Source organism: Eumetopias jubatus, unplaced genomic scaffold (genome assembly GCF_037043125.1).
Source record: "Eumetopias jubatus isolate StellerSeaLion01/CBP00866 unplaced genomic scaffold, mEumJub1_p1.0 scaffold_10, whole genome shotgun sequence".
Lineage (NCBI taxonomy): Eukaryota > Metazoa > Chordata > Mammalia > Carnivora > Otariidae > Eumetopias > Eumetopias jubatus.
Genome location: NW_028274816.1, coordinates 42,971,189 through 42,981,401, shown reverse-complemented (window position 1 = coordinate 42,981,401; position 10,213 = coordinate 42,971,189). Strand labels below are relative to the sequence as shown.

The window sequence follows — 10,213 nt, the reverse complement described above, 5'->3', positions numbered from 1 at the left end:
GAACTTTCACTGTTGAAAGTCACCCAAACTCAAGCAAAAGCTCCTGTTCAGAAATGAAGGGGTTATTTCACTGTGCCCAGGGAACACTGCTTAATGCTTGAGGCCCTTTCTCACAATGACAGGAGGTAAACGGAAGTAACAAAATGATGATAGTTCAGAGTCCAAAGTTTCAGTTCTGTAAGATAAATAAATGCTGGGAATCTACACAGCATACTGCCTATAGCTAATAATATTGTATTGTACACTAAATGTATACTAAAGAGGGTAACTCTTATGTTACGTGTTCTTAACAGGCACACAGACATACACAGGTGATAGTAATAAAAAGGACAGGAAGAAACTTCTTGAGTGATGGATACGTTTATGGTATAGATTGTGATGATGGTCTCACAGGTGCATACTTATCCCCAGACTCATCGAGTTGTATACATTAAGTATGTACAGGTTTTTTAAGTCAGCTAATATATATATATTTTAAAAACCACCTTATTGGGGCATGTGTATACTCTAGTATATATAGATGTGTGTGTGTATATGTATGTGTGTATATAGATGTGTGTGTGTGTATAGATGTGTGTGTATATAGATGTGTGTGTGTATAGATGCGTGTGTGTATATAGATGCGTGTGTGCGTATAGATGTGTGTGTGTGTATATATACTTACACACTCCCAAAACACTTTCCCATTCAAAAGAGGAAAAAGAAGAAAAAGAAACCCAACGGCCCTGGCAGTGTGAGAGGCCCATCCTCTGCGTGTGTCCAGCATCCTGGAAAGCCCGGCAGAGTGCTGGTTACAGCGAGGGCTTTGAGCCAGGTGGACCCAGGTTAGAGTCTGAACCCGGACTCTCCGTACCTGGGTGGCCTTGAGCAGACCCCCGTCTCTGCACCTCACTTCTCCTCTCTGTAATATGGCAGTGGTAACCGCGCCTGGGTGGGGGGACAGCGGTCAGGATTAAGTGGGCTAGTCCATGGGAAGCCCCCAGAGCCTTTGTCAGATTTGAGATGGATCGAGGCCAGCCCGTGTGTGTATGGGATGGGGGGGTCTTCATACTTCCTCTAAATTACTCCCTGCACCGCCCCCCTCCACCTCTGCCCCCTCCCAAGATGCTCCCCAACCTGACTCCCCCTGCCTTTGGAACCCTAGGAGTAAAGCCAGCGCTTAGCCTTTCAAACCCCACACCCAGGGACCCCTGGTGCCGGCACCAGGTGGGCGGGGGGCGGGGGGCGGGCAGCCTATGTTGGACTTTGGCCCATACGCTCAGGAAACCTTGGGCTTCCGGGGGCCGCTGGGCTCTCTTCCGCGCCCACTGAAGGTTAGGAGGAGGCTCTGTAAGCCCGAGGGTCGGAGATCCTGAATCAAGGGCCAAAGGCGTCTCCCAGCTTCAGGAAAGTGCGAGAGAAGCCCCGGTAAAACGCACGCGGGCCGCGGCAGAGGGCTGGTGCCGGGCGGAAGGAGCACAGCCTGCGGCCCACGGGGACTTCAGCCCGCCACACCCAGGCCGGGCCGCAGGAGGAGGAGGAGCGCCGCTTGCGCCCTCGGGCTGCTCGGGAGCCGGGGCCGGCTGGCTACGCAAGCGCGGCGCGGCGCGGCGCGGCGCCTGGTGAGTGGGGACCGGAAGGCCCCCCCCGCGGGCGAGCCGGAAGGCGGCGGGGGGTGGGGCCTGCGCGCTGGGGCGGCCGCGGGGCCCGGAGACCCTGGCGGGGCGGGGCGGCGGCCGCAGGAGCGCGGGCCTGGGTCTCCGCTGGGCGGGGGCCGCGTCTCCGCAGGTGAAGAGCTGGGGCGCCCAGGGCGCGGTGCGCGAGGCCTGCGGGCTGCGAGCCGGCCCCACGTCGCTGGGGTATTCATTTGCCACATGAAGACACTGAGGCACGGGGAGGCTGACGTCACGCCAGAAGTAAGCGACAGCGGCCCAGTTGGGGTTAGAATCTGGGCACCTGGACTCAGGGCCCTGGCACCCAGCGGTGCGCCCTGCAGTGACCCAGGTGCGTGTATGATCGCCCCAGTTACCCACGTGTATGTGCCATCCTCAGTAACCCGGGGGTGTGTGTCACCCTCCTCTGTGTCTCAGGTGCGTGGGTGGGGCGGCAGGGCTTATATATGCAGGACAGAGTCCTAGGATACCTGGTGAGTCAGCACCCCTGGCCTCGCCCTGCGGGGAAACTTTGGTGGGGACTGGTCTAAACAGGGTGCCCGGAGGTCTGTGCTAGCTCTAAACCCTTCCTCTCCCTGCTCTCTCGCAATCTGGTCCATCTCCGAAAGTTGGGCTGCAGTCTCGGGGATGGGCTCATCTCCCACCTTCCCCAGAACCTTGCTGTCATCAGCAGACCAGCCCGGTGCCTGCAAGAAAGAAGGGCTTCAAGTGGGCATTTGCCTTCCCTGTGGCTGGCAGATGGCTTTCTGTGACCAGAGCCCGTGTTGTGGACAAATCCGATTCTGAAATAGGTGTGATATGGGGAGGGAAGGCCCCATTCCCACCCTCTGAGGTCTGTCCCCATCAGAGTACTCTAACTCCCTCCTCCCTCCTTACTGGCTTCCTTGTTGCTTACAGACAAAGGCAAGCCTGGAACCGGGGTGGGGGGGTAGGAGGGTGGGGGGATGGGGTAGGGGGGTGGGAGGGGGGAGGGGGAGGGGTGGAGACACAGCACTGGCTTCCTTCCTCAATCCCGCAAGCCCAGAGAAGTCAGAAGGCTGGGCTTTTTAGCAGGGAGTCAGGAGATGGGGTGACAAACCTTCCTTCCACAAGTCTATTGATGCTCTAACGTCTAAAATCATTCTCACAGGGAAATTAAACCAGCTTTGTCTTGGATTGAGGCAGCCACAGTGTTACCTCTTCCTGTGGTGCGGAGCTGCTGAACCCCGCCAGTGATGGGCCACGTCCTCCCCTGCCCTCCCACACACCGGGACACCTGCTGGCCCTCCAGGTGGACAGAGCCCTGGGCTCCTGCCTTGTGCTGGTCTGCCTGGGCTGAGTGGAGGTTGGGAGTAGCCTTTGCGTGATGATACCTTATTAGCCCCTGTGGGTTTATAAGAAGTCATTCAGAGCAAATGGGAAGCTAGGTTTTTGATGGATACTCTAGTATGAAGTGGCTGATTCCTGCCTCCTTTCCATGCATTTTCTTGCTGTGCAGAAAGTGTTTCCAGAGTGCGGGTCCATAATCCTGCAGAAACCCTATTTAGGAGTGGTGTCTGGGCAGAGTGCCCCGGCCAGGAAGCCAGCCTTGCAGACCATGCTTGGGGTCTTCACGTGCCTGGAAATGGGAAGCTCACTGCAGCCTCCAGAGGGGCCTTCCCAGGACCGAGCTTCGTGCCCCTTTTTCCCAGCATAACTGACAGTTAGAAAGCTGGATATAAACCAGATAGAAACTATGCAACAATTAGATGTTTTACAGGAGGAATGTTAGGTTTTTGAGCTAAGGTTTTACCATGATATTAATTCCTTTGGTTATCAGTATTTGAAATAAATTAGTTTTTGAAATAAAACTCATTTTGTTTACATAGCTTCACAGAACCGTGGCTGTGAATCAAGTCACATCCTCCATCCCCTCGTTTCTCAGTGACTTCTGCCATGTACAGTTCCTTTGCTGTTCTAATGCTGTTTTATTATTGTGACCTATGTGTGTGGACAAGTCATGACCCTCAGGTGGGCTCTCATCTGCGGTGGAGGAGGCGGCATGGACTCCGTCTACAAGGGGTTGCCGGTAGTGAGCAAAGGGGCAGGAATCCAGAGGTGTATTGGCAGGTCCAGGACACATGGAGCCAGAGCAGGGGCAGGCACACCTGAGTTCTTCACCAGTCCCTTGAGCACCCCTGCCCTGCCCCTCTGCTGCCTCTACACCCCACTTGGTCAAACAGACACATTTGGGGTGCTTGTTTGCCCTTTCTGAACTCGAGGACTAAGTAGCCGATGTCAAATGTCTGGGTCATGCTCTCTTAGAGTCTTGCTGTCCAAAGAGGGCTTAGAGACCAGCTGGAGGCTTGTTCCCAATGCAGAATCTCAGCCCACGCATACTGGCTGCATTTAACAAGGTCGGCAGTGATTCTATGCGCTTGTGGAGAATTGCTGAGCTCAGAACATTGCAGGGGCCAGAGCACAGGACACTTCTTACCTCTCCTGGCATGGCAGAGAAGTTCTGAACCCTGACTGTGGTGATCCAGCAGACCCACAGACTCATTCTAGGGGCTCAAAATTCTCTCCCAGGACTGGGAGGAGGATTTTACGTGAGAGGCTGGTTCTGGATTAACCTTGGGTCAAAAAAGAGATGTAACCTATTGAGCAATAGGGTGTGCCCCAAACTTTGTCAAGTTCCTGTAGGGACTGCTTGCATAAAAAGGGGAGTGATGGAAAGGAAGTGCCCTTCGAGCTTTGGGTCCAGCTGAAGCCAGAAGAAGCACCAGCTCGTGGCCACTTTGATTTTACTTCTGGGCCCGGCCAGGTGGCCTGTCAGTGTTGTGGGTCCCCATTCCCACAGACCCTGGGGCAGAGCCCACCCTCCCCTTGCCCTGCCTATCTGCCAGTTTCCCACCAGTGTGGCAAACAGTTTCCTGACTGCAGAGAATTGTTCCAAGGTCATTATTCCAAAAGTCCATTTGTCTGTCTCTCCAAACATATGCAAACCCCCGGAATTCTTTGGTTTATTTCATTCTCTGGTTGTTTCATCTTACTGGTTGTCCCGTCCCTGCCTTTAATACCCCCCATGCAGAACTGGATGGGCCTTAGGAGTGGTTGCTTTGTAGAAAAGCCAGTGGTGTGTCTCAGTAACAGAATATTCATTTAGAGCCATCATGTCTGAGGGCCGCAGTGTTCCAGACTCACCAGGTACCTGTGCATCCATTCTACTCAGACCTTTCCAGAATCCAGCTTGTAGGTGGCTTATATCCCTTTTACTGGTGAGGAATCTGACGCTCTGCTCAGGGTCCCAGGGCCGGCGGGTGTGGGCACAAGGCCAGGGTGGTCACAGAGTCCAGTACTTTCCCCTTCTCTGGCTTGGCCGGAGCTCCGTTGCCCTGTCACACGACAGAGGACTGGAGGCTGGGACTTTCTGCCCTCCGCCAGGCTCTGTGCCCTGGGGATGCCTGAGACAGCAGGAAGGCCACTGATGCAAGAGAGGGCACGCTTTCCTCACTTGTGATGAACCACTGCAGCTTGCGGCCGGGCTTGCTCCATAATCTGTCGTAAATCAGAAGTTAAGCAGAGGGCAAGGAAGACCTTTCATCCATTCTGCTGATTCTGTTTGCTTATTAGCTAAATGCTACCTGGCTTCGTCTGTGACAAGGAACCTCTCACACGGCTGGGTGCCGGTTCTGGCTACGGCAGAGCTCCTGTGCTTTACATGAGGACTCGTCCTTGAAACTCTAGCAAGAGTAACATTTGTGTGCAGATGCTCTGACGCTCCTTAAAACTCTCCCTTTGAAATGCTTCCTTTGAGGCTCGCCAAGATGCCCATCGTGGTGGAAGACATCATGAAGCTGTTGTGCTCCATCTCTGGGGAGAGGAAAATGAAGGCGGCCGTCAAGCACTCTGGGAAGGGCGCCCTGGTCACAGGGGCTGTGGCCTTCATGGGTGGTCTGGTCGGAGGCCCACCCGGACTAGCTGTTGGTAAGTCAAGCGCCTCACAGGGGCAGCCAGCCTTGGGGGTGTTGTAAAAAAAGGCCTTTGAAACCACAGAGACCTCATAAAATTCTCTGTCATGTGGGAGATGTTTGTTGAGTTGAGATTGCTTCTGTGACTGGATCTTTGTGTCCCTAATTCATCCTGTTGAAAACACAGGCTTCGGAGTGTGAAGGTCTCAGAAATGCAGGGCATTCTTGCAAATGGCATCTGTGTCAGCAGCCCTGGAGGGTGCCTCTCCCCTCAGGGATGTGTCCTAGCGTCTGAAGACATCAGGGTATCCTGGGTGCCTTGGATGGTCTCCTTGCCCCGTCCCCATTACATGTCCCTGCGGAAGGGAACCAGGGAGGAAGCTGTATTTGCTGAGCACCTCCTAGGAGCAGGTGCCGTCTGGCCATTGTACATGAGCTCATTCAGAGAGACTCCCCATTCTGACAGCAAACAGTCTAATGCAACAAATATCCTAGAGGGGTCATCCCTGCCCCCCCCCGACCCCCGCTTTTCCCACCTGCTTCTCCTTGAGAGCCAGTTTCTGGCAATGAATGGAGGTTTGGCTGATTTTTCCCATCATTCCTTGGAGCTAGGATGAGGTTGCTTCCTTGGGCTTATTAGAAGCAGGAAGGATTCCCGCGTGGCCTGAACCGTGGGCCAGGGTGGCATCAGAGAGCTGGCTGCTGTGTGGGCCTGACTTGAAGGGGGCTTGGATTACGCCTCCGTGAGGTGCCTCAGATGGACCCTGCAACATGGGAGCGGCAAAGGCCTGGACTGCCGTGTTGGGCTCAGCAGACGCATTGCTGAATGCCTGCTCTATGCTGGGCAGCCTGTGCTGGGGACGTGGGAGAGCTCACAGTTCGGCCTGCAGTCCTCCCATGAATACAGGCTGGAGAGATGACTGCTGTCTGTCCGGGTTGGCTTCTGCTTCCGGCTCCCAGCATGGCTTCCTGCCCTGTTCTGCCTTTCCGTGGCAGGGTTGGCATTCAGGGACATTTCATGACGCTGAGATCACACTGGGGAGTAAATCAGAGTGCGCGTGGCCCCAGACCTTCCACCCGTACATTTCTCTTTCCAGCCTGTGAATTAGTGAGTCCTGACTTCAGCTTCTCACCATCCAAGAAGCAGCCAGTGAGGGAGGAAACACGGCCATTGCCTCCTTCCTCAGTGACATTCTGTATCTTTGCCCCCCGCCCCCATCTAATGTGCTCAGGGGAGGGCTTGCTGGGATCATTTATCATGTGGCTGTTCCCAGGTGCCATGGTGGGAGCATATATCTTGTTCGGATGGTGTCAAAGCTGGTAGAGAACAGGATGTCTGCCAGGAGAACCCGGGGGATTCGCTACTTGCAGCCCCTCGTGGGTGGGAGCATCATTTTACCCAGAAAATCAAGGAATTTCCCCTTGTCCAAAGAGTTAGTAATTTGCTGGTCGATATTCCTGGTGACTTTTTGCATTAAGTGCTGCTCTAAATCAAATATTGATGTTCTCATAAAGGTTTAGTGCAGATGAGTGCAACTCTTGTCGGTTCTAAGCGCTTTACGGGTGTCATGGGGAGAAGTTCAGTACAACTTGTAAATGACTGGTTTTCCCTCCCCGAATCCTCCCTTCTTTTGGAGCAGAGAGGAGGGCTGTCCAGGGGCAGTGTTCAGCCTCCAGGGCCCGATGCTGGCCGGGGCTCAGCCCCAGGAGAGCTGCGTGCTTCCAGATGCCTCCACATTTGGCTTCCTGAGAGGGTTGCAGGTTTTACTGCCTGTTGGCGGGGTCCAGCCCACAACCGGGTTCTCTCTGGCTTGGGCTGTATTCTCTTGGATAAACCTTTTATTTTGGAATAGTAGTAGAATCACAGACAAGTTGGCAAGACCGTGCAGAGAACTCCCACATGTCCCATACCAGCTTCCGTTCCCCCCCCCCAACATTACCACCTTGTGTTACCATGGTGCACTTGGCAACAGTAAGAAACCAACACCGATGTATCACTATTAACTGCTCTCCAGACTTTATTTGCCAGTTTTTGCATTAAGTTCTTTTCCTGTCCCAGAATCCACCTCAAGATTTCACAGTGCATTTAATCCTCATGTCTCCTTAGTCTCCCCAGGTCTGTGACAGTTCCTCAGACTTTGCTGCTTTCATGGCCTGGGTAGTTTTGAGGAGTACTGGGCAGGTATTTGTAGAATGCCTCCCTGTTTGGGTCGGCCTGAGGGCTTTCTCTTGCTTAGCCCGGAGTTATGGACCTTTGGAAAGCTTACTGCTGACGGAGGTGGAGCGCCTGTCTCATAGCTCCATTTCAGGGACATGTGACATCCACAGGCCTCCCTGGCGATGTCCACCTTGATCATCTGGTTAAGGTGGTATTTGCCAGGTTTGTCCACTGTGAAGTTAGTGTCTCTCCTTTCCACACTCTGCTCTTTCAGAGAGAGTCACTATGTCAAGCTGGGCTGCATCTATTAATATCTGATCATCAATATTTAAAAATCATGGGACTTTTTCAGGATACACATCTGGCATTCTGTGTGGTAGCAATGGGCTGGCAAGGGGTAGCCACCGCCCCTTAGGCAGGGACCCAGCTCTCCGTCACCCACAGGCTCACTCAGCCCTATTTATTCCTCTCAGCTACCTGCCTGGCACCTGAGTTTGAGACCCCTGCCCCAAGGCACCTTCCTGTAGCAGACCTGCATCCCACCTGATCAGATAGAACTTTCCGTTGACATAAGGGCTTTTAGTCCCAACATCATGAACCTTAGATCTGATCATAAATTTATACTTAAAAATAATGGTTATGCCCTTTTGGGGTCACAGGAAGAGAAATAGTTGAATAAGTTATATTTGATAGTTATCATCATACAACTCTGGCGGGCTGGCATGAAAAACAGTTGCTTCCAGAGTAAAGGTCTCCTTCTCTGTCCCCAGGGTCCTTTAACCATGGGATTTCCCTAGAAATTTCCTAAGTTCAGGGGCAAAGGGCATATTATGGAGAAAACTCAGCCTCAGCACTGAGATGATTCTCCTTGAAAAAGCACTTGCTTCTCAGCTGTCTCCTTTACGATGAGAGAGAGTTTTGTGGGAAGCAGGAAACCTGCAGGCCCTGGAGAAGATTATTGTTAGCAGAGCTGTGAGGTGGGAGGTGCTTCGTGCTGCATCTGTGAGTGCACAGCTTGGGGAAGGGCACTTTGGGGTGTCAATTATCTGAGCCAAATGGACCGAAGATCCCATAAACCCTTTTCCCCTACACCGTGGGGTGGAGCGGGCACGAAGGCGAGCCTGTTCTGGCCCCCGCGTGAATGTGCCCACTCGTCATGGCAGCCGACGTGCTCTCAGTAAGAGCACTGATTGAACCAACTAATTGAACCTTCCTTGTTTTCTAGGGGGGGCTGTCGGGGGTCTACTAGGTGCGTGGATGACAAGCGGACAATTTAAGCCGATTCCTCAGATCATAATGGAGCTGCCGCCTGCTGAGCAGCAAAAGCTCTTTAATGAAGCCACCGCCATCCTCAGGCACCTGGACTGGATGGACGCCGTGCAGCTGACCACGCTGGTCATGGGCAGTGAGGCCCTGAAGCAGCAGCTGCTGGCCATGCTGGTGAACTACGTCACCAAGGAGCTCCGGGCCGAAGTTCAGTATGATGACTAGGTCGCTCCTCCTGGGAAGTGCGGGTCTCATTTAGATGATTCTCGGGACTCACAGGAGGGGACAGGGGAGCTGGGGAAGCCCCACATCATCAGTGTGTTACCTTAAATGGAGTGAAATCTGCTGGAGCAGCTACTACTATGCTGGATCATGTTCTGGAAATTACTTATGAAGATGTTGTGTTTTGTGACAACCCTTTCGCTGGGAGGCTGGTAGAAAGCGAAGCCCTGCCTGCTCCAGACATGGGTGAATCCACTGTCACTCATATGGGAGCGTAGCAGGAGGCCTTCGTGTTCCATCTCCTCACCTGTGAAGATGAGCCCTGTCCGAAGCACCCGTTACAGGACTGGTTCCTTCCCCGGGGCCCAGGGTCTCAGGACCTGAGAGCTGGCCCGTGCTGGAATTCACGTTTTCCCTCATGTGCCCCTTCCCTGACCAGTGACTCTGAGTGGCCCCACACAGGGTCAGTCGCCTGTTGAGTGAAGCCACAAACATCCAGGCCCCCAGCCCTTCTCTGTGCAGCACACCTGGGCTCTCACCCTCCCAGGGGCTTCTCTCCCCATCGGACGAGTCGTGGTAGTTCTTGAGTTTTGCTTTTAAAATTAAATACTTCCAGCCAAGAGTATTGCTTTTTCTGACGTGGTAGGATCTAAGCAATGTGTCCACCCTGAATTTCCCCTAATACCGTATTCACTTTGCTTTCAGAACCGTTACTTGACTAGGTGTCATCAAATTGCAATAAATGTTTTCCGAACAGGGCTTTTCTCACACATTTTGTGTAAAAGCATCTCTAACACCCAGGGTCATTAGGGAAGGTTCTGGATTTGTGGCTTTAAAGAATGACAGACGCCTCCCAATTCCAGTGCCTGAGACCTGACTGTCCAGGTTTTCCTGTGTTGGCTCCTCTGTGCTTCCAGTATGCGCACACTGCCCGAGCCTCCGCAGGCCCCCAGGACCTGGGCCAGGGCAGCAGCTTGGGGCTCTCT

The 10,213-nt window shown here is 53.5% G+C and overlaps 1 protein-coding gene across 6 annotated transcripts; it reads left to right on the top strand.

Annotated features, from left to right (window-relative positions):
• The first annotated feature begins 1,690 nt into the window (after positions 1-1,690).
• On the top strand, positions 1,691-9,985 carry CUNH19orf12 (chromosome unknown C19orf12 homolog). 6 transcript variants are annotated; one of them, XM_028123504.2, is made up of 5 exons: positions 1,691-1,983; positions 2,261-2,443; positions 2,782-2,922; positions 5,428-5,597; positions 8,965-9,985. In XM_028123504.2, exons 3-5 carry the CDS (start codon positions 2,867-2,869, stop codon positions 9,228-9,230), a joined length of 492 nt encoding a protein of 163 aa, XP_027979305.2. In that variant the 5' UTR covers positions 1,691-1,983; positions 2,261-2,443; positions 2,782-2,866; the 3' UTR covers positions 9,231-9,985. The 6 variants fall into 6 exon arrangements, with proteins under 6 accessions (XP_027979305.2, XP_027979306.2, XP_027979310.2 ...); XM_028123505.2 differs by lacking the exon at positions 2,261-2,443; XM_028123509.2 differs by lacking the exons at positions 2,261-2,443; positions 2,782-2,922 and having other exon boundaries at positions 1,691-1,895.
• Positions 9,986-10,213: the final 228 nt, after the last annotated feature.

Bases quoted from the DNA above. Each gene is read 5' to 3' on its own strand.
- CUNH19orf12 (XM_028123505.2), top strand. From the start codon at position 2,867: ATGGGCCACGTCCTCCCCTGCCCTCCCACACACCGGGACACCTGCTGG. The intron at 2,923-5,427 runs GTGGACAGAGCC...GCTTCCTTTGAG, and splicing joins GACACCTGCTGGCCCTCCAG to GCTCGCCAAGATGCCCATCG. The intron at 5,598-8,964 runs GTAAGTCAAGCG...CTTGTTTTCTAG, and splicing joins CCCACCCGGACTAGCTGTTG to GGGGGGCTGTCGGGGGTCTA.